This window comes from Daphnia carinata, chromosome 8 (assembly GCF_022539665.2).
Source record: "Daphnia carinata strain CSIRO-1 chromosome 8, CSIRO_AGI_Dcar_HiC_V3, whole genome shotgun sequence".
Taxonomy (NCBI): Eukaryota; Metazoa; Arthropoda; class Branchiopoda; order Diplostraca; family Daphniidae; genus Daphnia; species Daphnia carinata.
The window spans coordinates 3,599,485-3,620,764 of record NC_081338.1 but is presented as its reverse complement, the minus strand read 5'-3'; the positions used below and the strand labels follow the sequence as shown (position 1 = coordinate 3,620,764).

The following is a 21,280-nucleotide window of genomic DNA, read 5'->3' as shown; positions in this document are numbered from 1 at the left end:
GTTGTTCCATGGGTCGATCACCACGCGGCTAGGTCAGAAGTTTCCGTTAAACAGAAATTGATTACAAAATTATAGACATCAATATCTCGATTTTAATAAATCAGTAACGAAGACGTTGGAAGGTTTTCATGTGTAGTTCGGAAACAGTGCAATTTGTTGGAGTCAAAAGTTCACAACTTGATAAGCAATATCCCAAAACGCGAACGCCTACCGAGCCTTTCTTGATTGTCCGAAGTAGCAGTCAACTGCCAATACCTCATGTTTCAAAGTTCTTTTAACTATCAAGTAGAAAGATGTTAGGTGTTAATCCACCTGGGTGGTATTTTCAGCAAGGTTCCCAGCAGTACAACCATGACCGTAACCCTTATCCCTTACAAAGTGGAAGGTATATAGTTATCGAGTTTATTATATTGTTATGAAAAACATTTTTTTATAGTCCTTCATGGTCATCATTTCCGCCTATTCCATTTCATAATCAAAGCAAGTTTACGTATCCGAATGACTATCCAAGAGCTTACCCTACCATTCAGCACATTCAATCATCTTTTTGCTACCATGCCCATTCCCATCCTTCATTTACTGATCTGCAGACATTTTACAAAAAGGATGTTGAAACAAGAGCATTCTTCCCATCAACACATGGGTGAGTTTGCTACCATTGCATTTCATTGTGTTGAATTTTGATTTACTCGTTGTTGTGATGCAAATATTGGTAGAAAATGTAAAAATTGATGCTCATTATGTTATCACTGTGTACATAGAAGCTGGAAAATGACATATGCTTCCCAGAAATTCCAGCCTAATGGTCATTGTGTTTATCACGAACAAGAAGCAGACTGGTTTGATTTTGATGATGAAACTACAGATGAAGATTTTCAAACCGTCGAGCGAAGGTTTGATTTATTTCCTGTGCCCGAAGAACCTGTATTGCCAATTGAAAAATTAACTGTCGCTATAATGGATGATTTCGAGTTCTACTGCGATGATGAAAATTTCATCCAGGTTTACACGGATGGATCATTCATCAACGGTCGTTACAAGCTGGTTGATTCAGTTTCTGCCATAGGAGTGTGGTTTGGACCAAATCATAAATTGTAAATGATGCAATTACGTTGAGCCGAATCAAGATTGCAAGGCTATTCTCTCCTTTCTGTTATGTTTTTCTACAGGAATGTCAGCCAACCAACCCGTCTTGGTGGATACAACAGCGATGGGGCTGAGCTTGAGGCCATCATCGAAGCAATAAAAATTGTTTGTTCGTGCGGTATCGTAAATCAGTAACATTTATTTGGAATCAAATATATGTTATAAATGTTTTGTTTTTTATCTTTCAGGTGTGGATAAGGTTCAAGTTAACACAGATAGTAAAAATTCTGTTAGATTTGTGACTTATTTTATTAGTAAATGGGAAGCGAACGGATGGCGGAATATAAAAGGATTCCCTGTACGGAACCAGAACCTTATCCGCCAGCTTTATCATTATTCCCAGTTGGTTACCATAAAATGGGTAAAATAGTGGTAAAGTGTTAAGTGCAGCAATTTTAGGAAATTTTCATCTATTCCACCTAAGAATTACGTGCCTTCGTGTGGAGGAGTGCGAGGGAATATTGAGGCGGATCGCCTTGCAAGGATTGCCTCTGCCGCTTGTGCAACCGCTTCTGGCAAACGGAAATCACGATATGTATCTGTAAGGAAAATTTCAGAAGATCGTCCCAATCGAATGCATAACCGGAAGCTGCAAAGGTATTCTCCATATTGAAAAGTGATTTCGTATTTTCAGCACAGTGTTAGAGTCAGTCTTTAAACTTGGCAAGAGCAGGTTGCGCTTAACTTGTTTTTCTTCTAATTAAATTAAACTACAACGTTCTGCAAAAAAAAAAAAAATACCTGTTTTCATGATTTGAACTTGTTCTTCCGTTCAGTTTTATTTACATTGCAGTCAAACATCTTTTTGTTTATGTATTCAATTTATACTTTAGTAGACTGTTCAAGCTCACGTACAGTTTTCTTTCGCCTTTCATGTTTCAAATCAGATGTGAAAATATATGCAACTACGACAACGTTTTTACTACAAATATGTATACATTTATTGTACCAGTTATAACTGGAAATGGATTGTCCTTATTTTATGCTTGGATCACAAAACTTATAAAAACAGATTTTTGGCATTAAATGTTATTTCCATGTTTGTTCGCTAGTTGGCAGCAGTGCATACTAAGTCGTTGCAACGTTTGCCAAATAGTATAGTGATTAAAGGGTTAGGCTTAGGAGCAGGCCAATGCAAAATCTTATTAAAACCTCATTAAGTCACCGTGAAGGTTCCACCGCTTGTTGTTAGTTGGTAAGGCAAGTAACTTGAAGAAAACCAAGCTAGTGAAAGCTATTTACCGACGATATTAAGGTTGAGCACGTGGGAAATTTCAACGATGTCGTACAGGCCTTTCATGCCGTTTTTACATGCACAAGAGCATTATACTTACCCACCTCCAGTAGAGGATTATGCCTACTATCCCTCATCAAACTGCAGGTAACATTTGACTTTTTTGTTTGTAAACAAAATGTTGGTGATTAGAAAATTGCCTGCAGTACATCTATGGATGTCTATTGTGAGCCATCCACTGCCAACCATTACACTCCTGAGCCATCATTTGCTGAATTGCAAGAGTTCTGCAATAGAAGTAGGAATTCTATCGTTGAAAGCGTTTATGCTTCATCTATTTCGTAAGGATTCTCTTGTTATGTTGTTAATCTCTTTGTTGGAATCATGCAATGTGCAATTGCGCTTCCATAAATATTTTTAATGTCCTCTATGAAGTAGAACTTAGGTTGTCTATAAAATACTAAATATTATTGTGTTTTTTTTTTGTGTTTTTTTAAGCAGCTCAGATGCACAGTCTCAGTATAATGTAGCTGATTTGATTACAGTCAATGATGGTTGCTTTCCTAGAAGCAGGAGCTCCTCTGCAGCTGGTTTTTCTGTTCAGTCTCTTCAGTAAGTGTCTTGGCTATATTGAGATGTCTGATTGTAGAATAAGCTAGTCCTGGCTTAGAAGGAAATAACAACAAACTGTCAGCTTGTGTTGTTTCTAAAACAGCTAAAACTCTGTATTTAAGGGATTTTTGTAACGATGCACGCTCTTCGCTGAACGATAGCAACACCGTTTACGACCATGACTCTGCGTACATTGGAAATGGCCATGAAGAAGAAGATGATGATGGAGCAGATTGGTTTGATATTGAAGCTCTTGGTTTAAATATAAACGACCTTGACGAAAATGAGTTAGACTCTCCAACATGGCGGTTTGACTTCCCTTTACCGATGTTACCTGTTGTGCCCGTACAAGAATTGAAAATGGAGAACTTTGATGGGCAAATTTTCTACGTTGATAATGAAGGGTACGTGCAAGTTTACACGCAAGGAGAATGTCGAGTTCCTTTTCATGGAAAAGCATCGATTGGAGTCTGGTTCGGACCAAATCATCCATCGTAAGATGCTGTAGCTTAAAATACCTTTACTTTTACTAATTTTACAGTCTCGTTCCGGAAACTTTAGAAATGTCAGCGAGTGTCTTCATCGTGGCCGCCGAACCCAGGAGGCAGCTCGATTTGCTGCGGTGATAGAAGCCATCCGTGTTGCTGGATCTCATGGGATCACCAAGTTGCAAATTAACACAGATTACGAGAACATAATCCGTTTCATGTTATACTTCATTTTGAAATGGGAACAAAACGACTGGATGACATTGCGCGGTCATCATGTCAAGAACAGAGTTCTCATCCGTGAGCTAGACTACTTTTCGCGCCTTCTTGATATCAAATGGGTAAGAAATCATTAATTAAATTAATTAAGTATCTATACGCAATCTTTCAAATTTATTCCTCGCTTGTCTGTCAGAACCTTGTCCCCAGTTACGAATACGCAGAAGGCAACTTAGAAGCTGCTCAATTAGCCATAGAAGCACTTGACCTGAAACTACCAAAAGGAAAGCCTTCATCAGACGATATGGACGTTGTTAACTATGACAAAAACGAGCAGGTAGCACAACCTGCTAATGGAGACGGTACGAAAAAGCGACGTTTTGTTCCCATTGTGTATTAAGAATTGTTCTCCGTTCTTCTACCTTTTGGTTTTTTGTTGATTCTTCGTTCACAGAAACTTTGTCTCAAAGTTGCGTTAATGTTATTAAGTGTTTCGGAATTTAACTTCGCCTTAATTAGGAATAATCGACCTTGTCCCAACCGTATTGGAACATTTGTGTGGATAACCATTAATTTAATCGAGAAAGAAATGTCACTTTCATTTTGTTGCTCTATTGTTTAGAATTCTCTACTGAAAAGGAAGTAAAGTACAGGCTACATGCCTTTTCCTTGTTAATCAAGAATACAGTCGAAAATCGTATAAAAACAGATAAGTATAACACAACAGTACGCCCATTATTTCCCACAATGTGAATAAGCTCCCGTGGTCTGTAGCTCTAATTATTCCTTTTTAAAGGTAGTCAAGTGAAACGTTTCTAGATGGTTCCTCGGAAGCTGGTTGCATCTATTTGCACATGACGTGCCGATCACTCTCGTCTGTCATATTGTTCGGCACCTAGTGCAAAATGGATTCTATCAATGTAACGTACTTGGACCCCCACATGGAGTACCAAGAATTCCTCGTATCCATTGACGGAAGACAGAATTACATCTGGAACCGAATGGACATTGACGAAAGTTCTTCGATAGACAATTGCTTTCAACAGTAAGTCAGTGTGGTAATATTTTATTATGGCGAAGTTGAAAACTGTTTAATCCCTTCACAGGAACAGGCTTAACGAAGAGGGCGACTTGTTAAAGGAGAATTCTGAAGGGAAAAGGAAACATCTTTTAGCTCATTTTGACAGAGGTAAGGTTTTATATAGATGTAAAAGATTCAACATAGAACTTTGATTTTTAAAGGAAGCTATATTCTCGTAAATTAAATTAAATATTACGCCACTATTTCACAAAAAGACAAAGCAGATCGAAAAGTGATTCGTTTTGGACTTCCGTTATCTTTGTCGGCATGTAGAAGAAAGCCTTTGACCTTCAGCAATGACAAAACTGACCCCTCCAACAGAAACTTTGCTTGAGGAGGATCACTAATTTTCTCTTTATACCAGGCCTACCTGCTGTTACGTAGCTCACCTTTTCTACCTGTCGGTTTTAAGCAACATTTTTCATTTTGACAAGGACGTTGCAGAGGCCCACAACTGCTTGGATAGCTCCAAATAGTCCAGGTCAGTAACGTAAATTCAGTGTTTTTCTTTTTCAAATGTAACGGGGCGATGAACCCGTAAAGGTCGATGTGCCAATTTTTCTTCCGTAACCCCACAAGCATAGGCCTACTCGTGTAATTGCGGATTCTTCCGGGTTCGGAGAGAAAGTTGGTTCATCGTGTCGCAGAGAGGGATTCGTTGAGTATAAAAGGTGGGCATCTACCATGAGCATTCACCACATCTGCTTTGACCGCCTTCCAGTTACAACTCTCAACACGCTCACAACTTTCAGTAAGTATTGTTTTCTTTCAGCTAAGTTTCAGTAAAGAATTTTGATTTGTCATTTGATTAAGAATCGTGAATATTTATTTTATAGAAAATGATGAAACTAGCCATCCTTATGTTCTGCATCGCTGCTGCTACCGCTGGCATTATGCCGTCTCCCATTGAATCCGCTCCTTCCAATGTCGAAGCAGACATGGAAGCGTCAGCCTCGCATCATGGCTTGTATGAGAGAAACATCGGCATTTACGCTGGTGCCTTGCCCTCTGTTTATCCCGCTTACCCAGCACCTTACTACCCTAGCTATTCTCCAGGTTATATTCCTACCGCTTATGGGTAAGTTCATTGTTGTAATCAAACGATTCAACTTGTGGATAATTTTGATTTGTTTTTTTGTTAGATATCCTTACCGCCCCTATCCAAGCTATGGAGTTGGTGTGTTCGCAGGCTGATCAGTTTTCACGGGAAGGCTTATTTCTAAATGCTGCATCTAGCAAAGTCTTTGCTGAACAGTGGAACACTAAAAAATGGGCTCTTTCTGGAAATGTGCAACTTGCTAGAAATACAAACGTTGAAAACAAAAATATTTCCCTAATAACTTAGGTATTAAGAATTAAACAAATTGTTTGAAGATTTCAAATGAGAATAGCTCTTAAACTTTGTAATATGCAGTTATTGGAGTTTAGGACACGGAAGCAAAGTGTTGCTTCAGTCCAGAATTCGGTTCATGAGCTGTGTTGCTTCATGACGATCGTAGTCAAACTAGATAAAGGCAATAACTGAGATCTATTGAAAGAGAATGGTTAAAAGAACTTTCCCCAAAAAACCTTACACATCGAACTAATTGGAACGCGTTTCTTTAGTTAAGTAATAGAATTTAATTCTAAAATTTTGTGATCAACGAAATAATAGATAACGTTGTATTGCAGGGGATATTTGTAGCAACAGAAAGTAATATTTAACAAACGTACATTTAATGGACAAAACGAGGTAAGAAAATAACGCATGTATACAGAAAACTTGTTGATGTAGTAAGTTGACTAGTACGATGAAGTATCTCTGTAGTACCTGGGCGTTGTCATGTAGTAGCTTGCCATCGTAGTGTAGTAGGACTCGGTTGCTGTGTAGTAGGGAGCCATCGTGGCGTATGGGGGGGCCATTGTGGCGTAGGCTGGGGCCATTGTGGCGTAGGCTGGGGCCATTGTGGCGTAGGCTGGGGCCATTGTGGCGTAGGCTGGGGCCATGGTGGCGTAGGCTGGGGCCATGGTGGCGTAGGCTGGGGCCATGGTGGCGTAGGCTGGGGCCATGGTGGCGTAGGCTGGGGCCATGGTGGCGTAGGCTGGGGCCATGGTGGCGTAGGCTGGGGCCATGGTGGCGTAGGCTGGGGCCATGGTGGCGTAGGCTGGGGCCATGGTGGCGTAGGCTGGGGCCATGGTGGCGTAGGCTGGGGCCATGGTGGCGTAGGCTGGGGCCATGGTGGCGTAGGCTGGGGCCATGGTGGCGTAGGCTGGGGCCATGGTGGCGTAGGCTGGGGCCATGGTGGCGTAGGCTGGGGCCATGGTGGCGTAGGCTGGGGCCATGGTGGCGTAGGCTGGGGCCATGGTGGCGTAGGCTGGGGCCATGGTGGCATAGCTTGGGGCCATTGTAACATAGGCGGGTGCCATTGTGGCGTAAGAGGGGGCCATGGTAGCATAGGCCGGGGCCATTGTGGCGTAGCTGGGTGCCATTGTGGCGTAAGCGGGTGCCATTGTGGCGTAAGCGGGTGCCATTGTGGCGTAAGCGGGTGCCATTGTGGCGTAGGGGGGTGCCATTGTGGCGTAGGGAGGTGCCATAGTAGCGTAGCTGGGAGCCATTGTGGCGTAGCTGGGTGTCATTGTGCCGTAGCTGGGTGTCATTGTGCCGTAGCTGGGTGCCATTGTGCCGTAGCTGGGTGTCATTGTGGCGTAGCTGGGTGTCATTGTGGCGTAGCTGGGTGCCATTGTGCCGTAGCTGGGTGCCATTGTAGCGTAGGAGGGTGCCATTGTAGCGTAGGAGGGTGCCATTGTAGCGTAGGAGGGAGACATTGTAGCGTAAGCGGAAGCCATCGTAGCATAATAGGCGACCATGGTAGTGTAAGAGGGCGCCATGGTGGTGTAGTAGGGCGCCATGGTGGTGTAGTAGGGCGCCATGGTGGTGTAGTAGGGCGCCATGGTGGTGTAGTAGGGCGCCATGGTGGTGTAGTAGGGCGGCATGGTGGAGTAGTAGGGCGGCATCGTGGTATAGTAGGGCGGCATCGTGGTGTAGGCAGTATAGGCGTAATAAGAAGCCGGCGTAGTATAAGGTGTTGGGGTAGTGTAGGAAGATGCCGTAGGTCCACTCAAAGCCGATCCCAACATCATTAAGGAAACCACCAATAGCATCGTGACGCCGTTAATAACTGCAACATACACAAAAGTTAAGACTGGTTATGAAAACACTTATTTTTACCAAGACACTCATTGTGGACCATGCCCTCGTTGCGTCTATCTATTGTCTTAAGCATGAATCTTAAGGCAAACGATGGGCAAGTCATGGATAAACAACATTAGCACAACACACAGAAAATTTAATATCTCACCCATGCCTGCAGACTATAAGGTATTAGAAATTGTACAAAGTTTACTTAATTCAGAAGAGCTGCAACTGAATTGAAGTGGCAAGCTCAACTGATGAATTGAAACCTTCTAAACTCTCCTTTTATAGCAACATCGATCCACCTGCAGCCCTAATTTAGAGGCAGGGATTCACGTGCATCGTGCCTCGAAATTCCTAGTTTCTCACCCAACCCTTTTATCTTCCGTCCACGTTGGATATAGCCATTTTGTTTAATTTACGTTAAAGTTCTATCATTGTGATTCAAACGCCGCTGATCCACGCCCATCTTCTTGTAAAAAGGAAGAATGAAGTAATTGAACTCTTCTTATGTAATCAGCTCAACCATCGATGCAGAGTTTAAGCCAAAAACTTTGGGCCTTTCCAATCGCCATAACCGTAGGGCAGCAAAACGGAAATCAGGAGTCGAGGATGGAAAACCACGTGGCTGCATTATTTGTACCCTACCTCTCGAAACGCATCGTATAAAAAGGTGCGAACTACCTTTGCTGAGCACTCATTCCTACGCCATGGCTTGCAAGATGAACATTAGGTCTCATCTCCATCTTCCATTGGTATGTAAATAGTTAAACCTATTTCGATTTCATGTTATGCTACTAGTATTTAATGTGTTTTACAGTGTTACATGTTCCAATTGTAAATATGAGCTCTTGTCTAAGGTGGCTGCCCTGATGCTAATCACAATCAACAGGTGTGGTGAGGCTAGCGTGGCAACAGGTGCGAAGGACGCCAACGCAACGGTTTCTGACAACGTCAAAGCAAATCCTAGTGTAAACAACGATGGAACTAATGAAGATAAATTGAATCCCCGCATGATTGGTTAGTATAAATATTTAACATTCAATTGTCTGTGTATAGTTTAATTGGTGTTCAGAATGGCTGACTCTTGTGCGTTTTAATTCGTTAATTTTTACGGGACAGGTGGATATCCTGCCGGTAGTTATAGCGGATATGACTCTGGTGTTACGTCGAAGCCTTATCCCAACTACGGATTCGGTTATTCCGGCAATGTAAACTACGGTTCGTCGAACACCATGGGTTCGAATTATGGTTCGGTGACTGCTGGCCCTTACGGCGCATCTTACGGATCTGGAAGCTATGGCGTTACACCTGCTACGTATGGTGCGTCCTACGGGGGACCTTATGGCAACACAGGCCCTTCTTACGGTGTGAATCCGCTTCCAACTTACGGTGGTATGGCTAACCCAGCATATGGAACCGGATCTTCTTATGGTGTTCCTCCTGCTTACGGAAACAATATGGGCTCTTCGTATGAGGGTTATCCAGCGACTCATCCCTACTCTTCCTACGGCAGTAACATGAACACGATTGGATCTTATGGCAACACTGGAGCAAACTACGGAGTCGGTAGCTATGGAGGTAATGCTGGATCTTACGGTGGATTTGGGAACAGTTACGGCGTTACTCCGTATTCAGCTCTTGCTGGCGGCATGGGTGCATCTTCTTATAGTGGAAACTACGGTGGAGGATCTTATGGTGGAAACTACGGCGGAGGACCTTATGGAAACGGTAACATGTACGGTGGAATGATGAATGCAGGATACGGTATGGGATTAGGATCTAATTCATATTCCAACATTGGCGCTGGATACCACGCCAATAGGAATCTTTTCTATTGATCCCAGACTTTGATTTCCTGTCGCCACGAAACATGGTTTATAGTTTATTCTTTTCCATTAATGGTTTTATGGATATGGTTGTGAATAGACGTAACGTTTGAGCAATTGCATGTGTTTTTGATCTACGATGTCCAGTCGGACAGAGCCTTAGTTGGTGCAACATTAGCATTGTGATTCGGAAGAGTTCTGTACGTGTGACTAAAGTAAAATCTAAAATTATGTGCATGGTGCTTGGTGGCAGTCTTACGGGTTGTCATATTATGTAAGATCTGTAACCGTGCTATGTCCACTGGTGATGTTACGGCGAAACTAAGGTAAATCATTTTGAATTTTCTAAGATCTTCTAATCATTAATGTTGCTAACCTTATAATTGTGTTATAGTGTCAAACATTTTTATCTTACGTGAAGCACCTATCCGCAAGTTGTCCGGATGGCTTCCCTGCTTTGCTGCGCGAGTAGATGTGAGTATCATTACGTAATTAAAAACACGTTTACTTCGTCATGAAATTGTGGTCTTGTGGTGGGTTTCTGTTTCCTCGTAACTTTTCCTATCAGAGTCGTGAGATAAACACGACATTAAAATTGGGCAGCCTATCCAGGATGAAATGATACCACATACGTCCTGACGTTATGCTGTACGTTGCCTTACTGCAGTACGGCAATCCCGCTACTGAACGCTGGGACTTTTGTATCCGTATAATTCCAGTTACTTCAAAGACAGATGGTTCTTGACGTTCTGCGTCACGTTCCGTGCGTGAAGGCCGGATTTTGCAAAACGTAACGGAATTTATTACTTCCTTGTTTTATTGTTTAACCTCTAAAAATCCCCAGCCACGATAAGCACGTCACTGATAGTTAACAGCAAAGATAAAATGCTGTCGTCGCAATCCCGGAAAAAGAGCGAGGGCTTTTTTAAAAGTTGAATTTAATCATTTTAACGTTTTTATACCGAAGGTCATTGCCGATTTCAGCTGTTGCGCGCTTGGAATTATTTTGCACCTCGGGGTACACACAGATCAGGTATATTATTTAAAAAAACCAAAAACAAATATAAGTCTGGTTCTTTTAGAGATTGTCGATATCTTGGGCGTGTAAGGAAACCGGAATAAAATACAAGAAATAAGAAATGCATTCTCTTTTCAGACTTGTTAAACTGATCACAGACATCACAGACTTTGACTATAGGAGAACCTGTAAGTTGCTGTACTATTTTCTTTACTTATTTTAAGCTATCGTAATTGTGATGATTTAAAACCCCCGAGCTCATTTCTTTCTTTTTGCCTCATCCTTATTGAATCTTTCCTGCAGGGCGTGTGCGGGGAATTTGGAACTAATAAAACCAGATGGACCAGTAAGATTTTACTTCAGTGATCAAGTGCATCCTTGACGTTTCTAGTGCACAGGAAACCAACGCGTGACGCAATTGTGATTGCTTGGGACTTGAAACTATTTTGCTATGTTAGTTTTATTCATTTTTGCATTGGTGATTGTCGGTCTGATCAAGTTCTCTCTGCTGAAGCTATCCAACGTTCAACCAGGTAAATGTTTTCTAAGATTGGCTTGTGTTTTAACTGCAGTAGCCATTGCTAATCATTTTTGCTTGGTAACAACCTAATAGCCGGCCATGGAACGTCCAATGGAAGTGTTGTAGACAAGGTCGACCAAACGCCTGATTTCAGACGTGTCGGGTCTTCTAATTTGCTTTGTTCATTTGTGAATTCAAATGGCAATGGTCGACTTCCTCCCAAACAAGATCAACACGTTAAAGTGGATAATAGCTGTCAGTATACTCAAATCAATCAGTACTTATTGAAGCAATGCATCGGTCAGGTATAAATTGACGTTATCTTATTATTTCTATTGCATAACTAAACTTTGAATTTTCAAATGAAAAGGGATCGTATGGAACCGTTCAACTGGCTCACGATACGCTAAGCAGCGTTGATTACGTAAGTTTGCTATTCGAGTTGTATAACGAACGAATCTATTTCCCTTTCAAATAGGCCATGAAGATCGTGTCGAGGAAAAAACTGTTACAAAAGGGAGGATTTTTCGGCCGCTTAGCTCCACAGAGAAATAAGTTTGGGAGAAGTTCGGGAACAATTTCGCATCCGCTTGATCGCCTCCGTCGAGAAATAGCCGTTCTCCAAAAAGTGGACCATCCTAACATTGTTAAACTGGTAGAAGTGCTAGACGATCCAGCACAAGATAGTCTTTACTTGGGTATGATAAATACAAATCATTTAAATTTTTTAAACGATAATATTACTTGTTACTAACAGTGTTCGAATTACTGGAACTGGGGCCCGTAGCGGACGTCCCGAATGGAAACCGAATGGAAGAGACCCAAGCCAGAAAATACTTTAATGATTTACTGTTAGGAATCCAATATCGTAAGAAATGTTTATTTCACATATTAAAAAATGATATCCTGCTAAATGAACTATTTTTCTTTTGTATTCAGTTCATCGTAATCACATCGTCCACCGCGATATTAAGCCCGCTAATTTGCTTCTTGGTCGTGATGGTAGATTACGTATTGCTGACTTTGGTGTGTGTGCCGAATTTGATGGATCAGAGGACGTGCTATTAGACAACACTGTCGGAACACCAGCTTTTGTTGCTCCGGAACAATTGGCTGGCCAATTCTATGGCAAAGCGGCAGACATTTGGGCTATGGGCATCACTCTTTACGTTCTCATCTACGGCATTCTTCCTTTTAGTGACACCAACGTATTGGCGCTTTACGAATCGATTCGAAACCGAGAATTATGTTTTCCATCAGGTGTACAAGATTCAACATCTGCGTTACTCAAGGACTTGCTAGCTCGCATGCTTTGCAAAGACCCAAGCCAACGTATTACACTTGCAGAAATGAAAGAACATGCGTGGGTTATTGCGGATTCTCCCCAATCATTCCGAAAAGAGAACCGGGCAAATGAAATTGATCAAAGTTTTGTTGATGAACTTTTACCTGTGGTATTTTCCGTCCAGTACTTGGCTTCTCTGATGAAAACCGTGTTCTTCAAACATTCAGTTCGCCTACCTTTCCAGGCCAATTAACACGGGTGTAGTTGGGACGCAGCAAAAGAGCAGCTCTTCCACGTTTGATTGCTTTCTATTTCTGTGCATTCTTAATCAAATAGTACCCATCATAAGAGCGGATGATTTCCTTTCAGGTAAATGGCATCGTCGAGTGATTATCCAGAAATACATTAAGCGAAGCATTAGAAATTGTGCATTTTGGGGGAGGGTTATCTGTACAAATTTGATTTGAAAGCTAACCTACTTTTCTTCATTGCTGTTAATTTCAAAACTGTGATAACAATGGAAATTTACAAAAAAAGGCATTTCTTCCTGTGATGGGCATTGATATGAGATCAACATTTCAGCTCACGACATATTGGAATAATAATAGTGATTATGCATGCGTCAAACTGCGTTAGTCGTGTTTTACAGGTACGGCCCTCATCTCGACACCCAAGTGAATCATATGCAAAATGGATTTGCATAGCTAATGACAGACTATCCAACTTTTCGTATTCGTATTGTGCACCAGTGCCCTTAAAAAACAATTTATGGATGTGTTTAGCACTTTTACTCTCACTTTTCGTTGCGGATCACCCTTCACCAGCTATTCCGGTTGTTCTCAACTTAACTGGAAAATCCAAGGAATTCAGAGTTGTCTCCTCGACATCGTGAAACTTTTTATTTTTCAAACTTGTTTTCAACAAAACAACCGTTGAACTCGGAATGTGTTGATGGCTAGAAAACGGACGAAATGACTTTGTGAAAACATGCGCATTATCGACATCATCCTTATACGAAAATAGTAATTCACTGTTCTTGTTTGCGAGTGTCTTCTGTAATAACGGCTTTACTTTCAAGGTGATTTTGTGAATGAATAATATCTACACTCACAAATAATACAACACTCAACACAGACACGCAATGTGGCAAGAAATTGAGCACACATAAATAGCGATTAGCTTCACGTAAAAGAGAAGTTGTGGGATTTTAGGCGGCACACTATTACGAGGGGGCCTTTGAGTCAAAACTCGGAGTAGTAAACCTTGTTGTGTAGTAAGATGTAGTGGTGTAGAACGATCTTTCATCATTCATCTTCGAAATAGATAAAGGTATCATCGTAGTGTAATAGGCAGCTGTTACAATGGAGTAGGGGGCAATTGTGGGGTAGGAAGGCCTCATGGTAGAGTAAAAGGAGGAGATCATGCTTTTATGAGTCGGTGTGACATAGGGTAACATTGTGGGGTAATACGGCGCCATGTTGCTGTAATACTTTTCATTTTCGGTGTAGTAAGGCGTAGATGAAGAGGGCATCATAATAGGAGGGGAAGAGGCCGTGACGAAAGAGAAAGATATCGGAGTAGTGGAAGGAGGATCAGCGGTAGCGATGTAGGATGACTTTGTAGAGGGATAAGATACCAGTGTAGTGTAGGCAGGCATCAAGGTGGTGTAGTAGCGTGCGTCCGGGGGGTAGAAAGGCACAATCGTAGTGGAGTGGGACTTTACTGCGGCGTAGTAAGGTGGCGTGGTAGATGAAGCAAGTACTGCTGTAGTATAGGAAGGGTAGGCAGGGAACGCGTTGGCGGGAGCAACGGTGGAATATGAGGGGGCCATCGTGAGGTAAGAATTGGGATGCAAAGAAACTATCGTGGGGTAGGTGGTAGCCATTGCAGGGGATACAAGATTCATTGTAACGTACGGAGAGGCCACCGTGGGAAAGACGGGAGCCATTTTAGTGTTGGAATATACCATTGAAGGGTAGGATAGAGTCGTAGTAGGGACAGCTTGGGCTGCAGTGGTATAGGCTGGTTCCATGCTCAGATAAACTGAGGCCATGGTAGGGTAGGGTGGAATCATGGTGGTGTAGGCTGGAACCATAGGTGAGTAAGCTTGGGTTGTGGTGGAGTAAGCTGGGCTTGTTGTGGGGTAGGCTGGGGCCATAGTGCGGTGTGCTGGAGGGATTTCAGGGTAGGTTGGAGCCTTCGCGGGGTAGGTTGGAACCAACTTGGAGCGAGCTGGTGACGGAGTAGGGTAGACTGGAGCCATAGAAGGGTAGGCCGGGGACATAGAAGAGTAGGATGGAGCCACGATGGGGTAGGCAGGAGTCTTCATAATGCGATTGGGCTGCACTGCAGCGTTGTAAACAAATTGTTTTGGTAATAGAGGCGCTTTCGGAGTGTTATAGGGCGCCATTTTGGGGTAGGACGACGCCGGGGTGGGGTAGTAAAATGAATGCATCGACCCACTTGGAGTTAATCCATCCAGCATCAACGAAACAACAACCAATATCAGCATTGCCGCATAAGTATCTGCCACATAAAACATGAATTAACGCACATTTATCGTTAAATCAATGTATTCAAATGGCACAATAACCAAACATAACATCTTGAATACTCACAAATGTTTTGCACCTCTATGCAAGTGAAAAAAGAAGAACAAAGATGACATAGAAAGAAGAACAGTCTGAAAACGTAAGGTCTTACCCATTACGATGAACGGCGATCGTGATCCAACAAGATATAAAATATTATATTAACTACAAGGAACTGAATCAGTTTTAAATCATCAAACTCAAATGATGTAACGCATGCCTGGACACGCTTTTTATATCCCCCCATTCGTGTACCTTTTATCTTACAAAGGCAGGGATGTCGTTACGTAAATGGCCCTGTTTTCTTGGAAACTAAGATTCTTACCCTTCCCCCTTAGATTTTTTTCGATGTCAGTGCTATACATCTACGTCAAGGAATCAGTTGCGCCTGTGCCACCTGCTAGAGATGTGCTGGGCTACAATGCTAGCAAAAATAAAGTTGATTTTTAAACACTTTAGAAATGAGTTATTAGGTTGTGTGTTGGTGAGGTTAAACAGTGGTGCATTGTGACATCTGCCATAACTTTATGGCTTTTCTGGACGATGTTTTAGTGAAAAATAAATTAGAAAACCAAGCGTTCATTGGGCAGAATCCACGTGTCGGCATTCGATCCCTACCTCTTCGACTACATGTGCGAAGTCGTTCAGCATAGTTGGACACTTCCAACGTTGATGCTTTACTCTATTGCTGTAAGTTCATTGCTTTCTATCAATACCCTTTTTTTTTGCAACATGGCAAAGATTTCATTTTGAATCGTGATGAGAAATTTTTATTTAAAATAGTTCAGGAACTGATCAACCGAACCAGCAAATTGGGAGGGAGAGAAATCTAATAAGAATAGAAAATTTCAAGAGCTCGTCATGAAACTGATCGCAAGAATTTTTCTTCCATATTGGGAGCGTCTCTTTGCTACTGTCCAACGTGAAATACGTTAGGTGGATTGTATCACCGAGTTTCGCTACATTTAACATAACAGGCATTTCCCAATCGCCACACGTTTCATCTGATCTAAGATAAATTTGGGCTGACTTAACAAGCACTTTCATTTTCTGATAAAATATCAAACGCACGACATAAATTAGCATGATCTGATGACAGGGTTTTTTTCCCCTACTGTTCTCTATAGTGAACTTTCACGAATTTAGATTTTCTCACCTCTACAAAAACGTGGTGTATATGCATTCCATACAAAATTTTAATTGATTCTTGTCGTCTTTTTGTCTCCTCGAGTTTTTTTTTGCATTTCAGGCCACTTTACATGTAATATGCTTGTTTATGTTTTACACTTTCTCTGTTTTCAGTGCTTGTGAAGGCAGATCGCCGTTCACCAGTCATTCCTGTTGCTTGCAACTGCGATCAATGGTGGGGATCCCCTAAGATTGTGCTACTTGTTTGGAAACTGGTTTTGTTTTTTAAACAAAGAAAATCATTTCACTTTTTGAATTTCTCATATATCGTAGCTAATGTCTCTGAACTCTTTCGTGCAAAAATAAGAAACCTAACAGCGGTCACGTGTATAAAAGTCGATAAACGGTAGTCGACCTGCATCAGTTAGTCAACGCCTTCCATCAGCTAAACACCAACATGAAGGTACACAAAGACTAAAAATATTTTTGTATTTAACTTTCTTTTAGCTTTAATATTTTCAGTTTAGTAGCATTTCATTTTGATCTTGTTTACAGTTCATTATCCTCGCTACTCTTTTTGCCGTTGCTGCCGCTACCTACGTCACGGATAGTGTTTCTGCCGCATCGGTTTACTCCGCATCCGTTTCAGAACCCTCATATGCTTCAGTTTCAGATCCTAACTATTCGCCTTCAGCTTCAGATCCTAACTATTTGTCTTCAGCTTCAGATCCTAACTATTCTTCTTCAGCTTCAGATCCTACCTATTCCTCACCGGATTCTTCTGCTCCAACATACTCCGAACAGATTCATACTAGTGTGGTTTATCCAACGCAAGCTACCAACGAATTAGTTTACTCCGAAGTATCGACAAGTTACGTGAGTCTCGTTAAAGAAAGAAAATCCTAAATAGGTTGGTGGAGTAATTTAATGCTTGACAATCAATTGATTCTTAGGCTGCATATAACAACGGCAGTGATGAAGATGACGACGATGATGATGACGATGACGACGAGGATTCCCACGTTGAGCATCATGCTGAATTCGAATCTCTAAAGGAAGGAAAGCAAGATGATGAAACTACTTCATCGTCTTCCTCATCCTCCTCATCCTCCTCAACCGACTCCAACGTCGAACAAGTTGATTCTGAACCGGCCTACGAGACTCCTGAAACCGTCACTTCCACCTACGAGGATCCGGAGACCGTCGGTTCCGCCTACGAGACTCCGGTGGACGTTGCCTACGAAACTCCGGTGGACGTCACTTCCGTCTACGAGACTCCAGTTACTAGCTTCTATGATGACACTGCCACCATTCCACCCAACTTTTTGCCATACTGGTTACGTCCAGGTTACACTGCAACCTACTAAGGGCAGTGATAATAGTAACGCTTATTTATTAATTGCCTTAAGATAGTTTATCAGCATGATTGTTTTCCTACATGATTGCGTAATGGATTTATTCTCTCTCATCTCGTGCTCCAGAGAAACAAAAAATTTATAAGATTTGCTTTATTTTCAAAATATTTTATCATCGCTTTTGTAATCTCAAATTCAGATTCAATATGACTGATGAAATCATGCCGTATTGTACTATTTTACGTGATCCAATTGATCCAAGCTGACCAGTCAATGGCTCATTAGCGCATCACGTTGAGACAAATTTTCACTACGCCCATCCGAAATAATTAGAGTTTGCATTAACTGGCTGTAGAGTTTCCACGGCACACGCCCCAGCATGGCCCTGCCCGCAATTTGTGTGGGCAGATCAGGTTAATCAACTATTCTATCGTTGTTTAGGGGATACTAAGCTTTTTCTGGTTTTTTTGTTTGTAGAAGTAATAGCTGTTTTCGCTAATTCTTTACATTAATCCAGTGGAACAAGCTAAAAATGTGGAAACTCAAAAACCAACGCCTATATCTCGCCACCGCTTTCTAAATGACAATTTCAGCGGGGCCATATAAAGTGTGAATCCAGTTTTTGGCTCACGAAAACAACGATCGAAACGATTACAAACTTTCAAAGTTTATTTACCTTGCAACCGGTTGATTTCTAATAGTAACAACATTACATACGTGAACGTAATACCGAATGACATTTCATTATTCAATACTGTTTGCTTTATTTTGTTCCTGAATATGTAACTCTACTGGTCGAGGTGGAATAGCATCGAACTTGCAACACAAATATCCCGAGTTCAAATCGGGTTTCTACATGGTATGAAAGTTATCTGCGGTTGCCACAACAGCACCTTGGGATGTTGTGGCCGTGTGGCACGGGAGTTACTAAACATGTAAAATAGTCCTAGTCAGATTGCAGTAGATTAATCTTCACCCTAACTGATGAGGATGGAGCCATATTCCATGATTCTGTCGAGCTTCTATGGAGCTAGGATGACGTGAGGAGACCATGGTTCTGACATTTGGCTCGCAAATCATTTTTTTATCTTCAATGCTTCGTTTAACATGCAAATTAGCCCCAACAGTTTCCAGAGGAGCGCAGGATTTGGTAAGGTTCTTCTCAATTAAGCCCAACACTGTTGATTGCCACTTATTTATTTATAGGGCCACGCCTTGATCTGTAATCTGTCAACCGTTATCCTGCCATGGATGATTATGAGCCCTTCAAGCTAACGTCATGTCCAACCAAATCAAAAACAATTATGGAAACCAATAAATCAATACTTGAACGACATTAAATAATCAAACGCAGGTAAAAGACGTGGATATACCTTGCGTATCGGATCAGTTTGAACTCCGCGAAGCAGTTCATCTCTTTGACATAAAATATCGACTCAAGTTACAAATGAAAACGCCTTTTATCGATAGCAAATATTCTCTGGACACGCAGCATGCCGGCCTGGAAAATGTCCGCGTGATGAAGGGGAAGCAACTCCGGCCAGTTAAAGCCGTCGAGTTTGTTTGTTCGGAAACCAGTTGTCGTTTTACTCCGGCACTGGAAACAATCCAGCTTTTCACGGGTAAAATCAACATGAACAAAGTTTTGCTATTCTTTTTACTTGTAGCATTCCAGCTTTCTCCAGGCATTGCCGAAGATTATCACCAACAGCTGAAAACCCAGTTCGTGAACGAACTGGCTCGAAACGGCCGTTTCCTATGGAAGAGGTTAACAATTTTATTTACACAAGATGCCACCAGCGACAAAAGCGATTGGATCCTAGACATACAGGTCCCTAAAGTTATGTTGGAATTATCTCCAGATAACTACCCTTTCATTTCAAAAATGCCATCCAGCGACGCTTACCTTATCATCGCCAACGACGAATCTAATTCGATTATAGAAGAATTTCTACAGCAATCCTTAGCTTCAAAGCAAATTGATTGTACCAAAACATTCCTGATTTTTAGCGACGGCAATAACGTTCTCCAGAACGATGATTTAGATTTGATCCGGATCGAAGAGCGTTACACCTGGAGTCCAAAAACAAAAGCCGTCAACAAGCCAATTCTACATTTCCACCGTCACCGTTTGTTATCTACGATGGAAGCGTCTGAAATGATCGGAGTTTACGATGGAAACGTTCTCGAAGCCAACCAAAAACGAATCTTGTTTGACCAGACTTTCAGCTACCGGAATCGTCCCGTAAAGGTGTCGACTTTCTCCGTTCCTCCTACAACGGTGAAATGTAAAGAAGACGAGGACGAAAACTGCGGCCGCGATCCCAATCTTATCCGTGTTATGGGTAAAATTCTTCAATTCCAGCCAATATTTTCATCTTCAACTCAAGCGGGCTCCAAATGGGGCAATAAGCTGGACAATGGTACCTGGACGGGATTGATTGGTCAAGTATCGCGCGGAGAAGCATCTTTGGGTGTGGCTAACGTTTTCATGACGTTACACTACATCAAACAGGTAGAATTCAGCTATCCTTACGACATATCGTGCTCTACCTTTCTAACGCCTCCACCGGAATTATGGCCACAAGCCTATGCCCTCATCAAACCGTTTGATAATTCCATTTGGGTGGCAACCTGTTTCTCTCTCTTTTTTGGAGGATTACTCATTCAAATGGTGGCTCTGTGTTACCATAAAATTTTCGGCTCACGTGACCGATTGCGCTTCTTTAATGAAGCGATGATCTACAACGCTCAGAGCATCACGGGCGTACGATCGGGATCCGACGAGAAATCCTCATGGCCTGTACGCATTTACACTTCAAATTGGTGGCTCTTCTGTTTCCTTCTGGGCACCGTTTATCGTACAGGATTGATATCATGGTTAGCCAGAAGTCCAGTTTCTATGCTACCAATAGATACAATAACCCAACTGGTACGCAGTGACCTGGTGCCTTACGGTTTCAATACCTTCGTGCGAGATTTAGCCCAATATTCAAGCGATCCCGATACCATTGAACTCGGACGCCGGCAGAGATTGGTGCCCCCAAATATGACCGTTCAAGTCCTTATGGGACAAGAAAATGTCAATGCGCTGTACGAGAACAAACATTTTCTCAAGTACTTGTCAGCAACGGTCTCACCTAGCACGATGCACAACATTTCCGTTCACAGTGTAGATCCACGTCAAAGACTCCATGTAATGCGCGAATGTTTGCGTACGTTTCCTGTTGCGATTGCTATGAATAGCGGTGCTCCGTTTAAATCCGCAATGACACAGATCATTCACCAGTTGAATGGAGCTGGGATAATTGACCATTGGCTTGACGCTGTCGTTAATAACGACCAAGTTTTATTAACGAAGCGTTCAAAGAAAAAGAAAGAACCATTTTCCCTCTACAGTCTCGAAGGAGCCTTTTACCTTTTATTACTCTGCTACTGCATCGATATTGTTGTTTTCTTAGCTGAAATTTTGTTTCATAAAATGTTGTGTCGACCATTTGGCATTTATTTCTTCAAACGAAACAACTGATTGAAAATTTTCTTGTTACTTACTAGAACAAAGTATTGAACAGCAGCCTAGTTTAATATTTGGGGCATTACAC

The 21,280-nt window shown here is 41.9% G+C and overlaps 8 protein-coding genes across 8 annotated transcripts; 7 read left to right on the top strand and 1 right to left on the bottom strand.

Moving 5' to 3' along the window:
* The first annotated feature begins 13 nt into the window (after positions 1-13).
* Positions 14-2,064, top strand: LOC130703633 (uncharacterized). The gene is made up of 6 exons (XM_057525069.2): positions 14-385; positions 437-643; positions 762-1,094; positions 1,170-1,264; positions 1,335-1,507; positions 1,571-2,064. The coding sequence occupies exons 1-6, from the start codon at positions 294-296 to the stop codon at positions 1,757-1,759; spliced, it is 1,089 nt and encodes a 362-aa protein (XP_057381052.1). The 5' UTR covers positions 14-293; the 3' UTR covers positions 1,760-2,064.
* Positions 2,065-2,324: 260 nt separating this feature from the next.
* On the top strand, positions 2,325-4,351 carry LOC130703628 (uncharacterized). Its single transcript, XM_059496424.1, has 7 exons — positions 2,325-2,341; positions 2,402-2,527; positions 2,587-2,721; positions 2,879-2,992; positions 3,115-3,486; positions 3,554-3,821; positions 3,896-4,351. The coding sequence occupies exons 2-7, from the start codon at positions 2,427-2,429 to the stop codon at positions 4,097-4,099; spliced, it is 1,194 nt and encodes a 397-aa protein (XP_059352407.1). The 5' UTR covers positions 2,325-2,341; positions 2,402-2,426; the 3' UTR covers positions 4,100-4,351.
* A 253-nt stretch (positions 4,352-4,604) lies between these two features.
* LOC130704161 (uncharacterized) lies at positions 4,605-6,040 on the top strand. Its single transcript, XM_057525633.1, has 5 exons — positions 4,605-4,744; positions 4,806-4,888; positions 4,942-4,955; positions 5,617-5,858; positions 5,923-6,040. The coding sequence occupies exons 1-5, from the start codon at positions 4,605-4,607 to the stop codon at positions 5,972-5,974; spliced, it is 531 nt and encodes a 176-aa protein (XP_057381616.1). The 3' UTR covers positions 5,975-6,040.
* Positions 6,041-6,247: 207 nt separating this feature from the next.
* On the bottom strand, positions 6,248-8,201 carry LOC130704160 (DNA-directed RNA polymerase II subunit RPB1-like). The gene is made up of 3 exons (XM_059496662.1): positions 8,119-8,201; positions 6,591-7,938; positions 6,248-6,308 (listed from the first exon to the last, which is right to left on the bottom strand). The coding sequence occupies exons 1-3, from the start codon at positions 8,120-8,122 to the stop codon at positions 6,248-6,250; spliced, it is 1,413 nt and encodes a 470-aa protein (XP_059352645.1). The 5' UTR covers positions 8,123-8,201.
* Positions 8,202-8,663: 462 nt separating this feature from the next.
* On the top strand, positions 8,664-9,848 carry LOC130704265 (keratin, type I cytoskeletal 9-like). The gene is made up of 3 exons (XM_059496438.1): positions 8,664-8,707; positions 8,813-8,972; positions 9,075-9,848. The coding sequence occupies exons 1-3, from the start codon at positions 8,675-8,677 to the stop codon at positions 9,791-9,793; spliced, it is 912 nt and encodes a 303-aa protein (XP_059352421.1). The 5' UTR covers positions 8,664-8,674; the 3' UTR covers positions 9,794-9,848.
* A 1,627-nt stretch (positions 9,849-11,475) lies between these two features.
* LOC130704255 (calcium/calmodulin-dependent protein kinase kinase 2-like) lies at positions 11,476-13,729 on the top strand. Its single transcript, XM_057525735.2, has 5 exons — positions 11,476-11,624; positions 11,690-11,743; positions 11,798-12,017; positions 12,077-12,187; positions 12,259-13,729. The coding sequence occupies exons 3-5, from the start codon at positions 11,801-11,803 to the stop codon at positions 12,855-12,857; spliced, it is 927 nt and encodes a 308-aa protein (XP_057381718.2). The 5' UTR covers positions 11,476-11,624; positions 11,690-11,743; positions 11,798-11,800; the 3' UTR covers positions 12,858-13,729.
* A 2,928-nt stretch (positions 13,730-16,657) lies between these two features.
* Positions 16,658-17,901, top strand: LOC130704279 (uncharacterized protein DDB_G0271670-like). The gene is made up of 3 exons (XM_057525764.2): positions 16,658-16,786; positions 16,879-17,199; positions 17,277-17,901. Exons 1-3 carry the CDS (start codon positions 16,781-16,783, stop codon positions 17,688-17,690), a joined length of 741 nt encoding a protein of 246 aa, XP_057381747.1. The 5' UTR covers positions 16,658-16,780; the 3' UTR covers positions 17,691-17,901.
* Positions 17,902-18,729: 828 nt separating this feature from the next.
* LOC130704159 (glutamate receptor ionotropic, kainate 1-like) lies at positions 18,730-21,207 on the top strand. Its single transcript, XM_057525631.1, has 3 exons — positions 18,730-18,828; positions 19,033-19,300; positions 19,346-21,207. The coding sequence occupies exons 1-3, from the start codon at positions 18,730-18,732 to the stop codon at positions 21,205-21,207; spliced, it is 2,229 nt and encodes a 742-aa protein (XP_057381614.1).
* Positions 21,208-21,280: the final 73 nt, after the last annotated feature.

Excerpts from the sequence above, each read along its gene's own strand:
- LOC130703633 (XM_057525069.2), top strand. The coding sequence starts at position 294 with ATGTTAGGTGTTAATCCACCTGGGTGGTATTTTCAGCAAGGTTCCCAG. Across the intron at positions 1,265-1,334 it reads AAAAATTGTTTGTTCGTGCG|GTGTGGATAAGGTTCAAGTT; the intron begins GTATCGTAAATC and ends TTTATCTTTCAG. Across the intron at positions 1,508-1,570 it reads AGTTGGTTACCATAAAATGG|AATTACGTGCCTTCGTGTGG; the intron begins GTAAAATAGTGG and ends ATTCCACCTAAG.
- LOC130703628 (XM_059496424.1), top strand. The coding sequence starts at position 2,427 with ATGTCGTACAGGCCTTTCATGCCGTTTTTACATGCACAAGAGCATTAT. Across the intron at positions 2,528-2,586 it reads TATCCCTCATCAAACTGCAG|TACATCTATGGATGTCTATT; the intron begins GTAACATTTGAC and ends AATTGCCTGCAG. Across the intron at positions 3,822-3,895 it reads GCCTTCTTGATATCAAATGG|AACCTTGTCCCCAGTTACGA; the intron begins GTAAGAAATCAT and ends CTTGTCTGTCAG.
- LOC130704161 (XM_057525633.1), top strand. The coding sequence starts at position 4,605 with ATGGATTCTATCAATGTAACGTACTTGGACCCCCACATGGAGTACCAA. Across the intron at positions 4,745-4,805 it reads ATAGACAATTGCTTTCAACA|GAACAGGCTTAACGAAGAGG; the intron begins GTAAGTCAGTGT and ends ATCCCTTCACAG. Across the intron at positions 5,859-5,922 it reads TATATTCCTACCGCTTATGG|ATATCCTTACCGCCCCTATC; the intron begins GTAAGTTCATTG and ends TTTTTTTGTTAG.
- LOC130704160 (XM_059496662.1), bottom strand. Across the intron at positions 6,309-6,590 it reads TACTACATGACAACGCCCAG|ATCTCAGTTATTGCCTTTAT; the intron begins GTACTACAGAGA and ends CTCTTTCAATAG.
- LOC130704265 (XM_059496438.1), top strand. The coding sequence starts at position 8,675 with ATGAACATTAGGTCTCATCTCCATCTTCCATTG. Across the intron at positions 8,708-8,812 it reads CTCATCTCCATCTTCCATTG|GTGGCTGCCCTGATGCTAAT; the intron begins GTATGTAAATAG and ends CTCTTGTCTAAG. Across the intron at positions 8,973-9,074 it reads ATTGAATCCCCGCATGATTG|GTGGATATCCTGCCGGTAGT; the intron begins GTTAGTATAAAT and ends TTTACGGGACAG.
- LOC130704255 (XM_057525735.2), top strand. The coding sequence starts at position 11,801 with ATGAAGATCGTGTCGAGGAAAAAACTGTTACAAAAGGGAGGATTTTTC. Across the intron at positions 12,018-12,076 it reads ACAAGATAGTCTTTACTTGG|TGTTCGAATTACTGGAACTG; the intron begins GTATGATAAATA and ends TGTTACTAACAG. Across the intron at positions 12,188-12,258 it reads ACTGTTAGGAATCCAATATC|TTCATCGTAATCACATCGTC; the intron begins GTAAGAAATGTT and ends TTTTGTATTCAG.
- LOC130704279 (XM_057525764.2), top strand. Across the intron at positions 17,200-17,276 it reads CCGAAGTATCGACAAGTTAC|GCTGCATATAACAACGGCAG; the intron begins GTGAGTCTCGTT and ends ATTGATTCTTAG.
- LOC130704159 (XM_057525631.1), top strand. The coding sequence starts at position 18,730 with ATGGTTCTGACATTTGGCTCGCAAATCATTTTTTTATCTTCAATGCTT. Across the intron at positions 18,829-19,032 it reads CCAGAGGAGCGCAGGATTTG|GTAAAAGACGTGGATATACC; the intron begins GTAAGGTTCTTC and ends AATCAAACGCAG. Across the intron at positions 19,301-19,345 it reads AACAATCCAGCTTTTCACGG|CATTCCAGCTTTCTCCAGGC; the intron begins GTAAAATCAACA and ends TTTTACTTGTAG.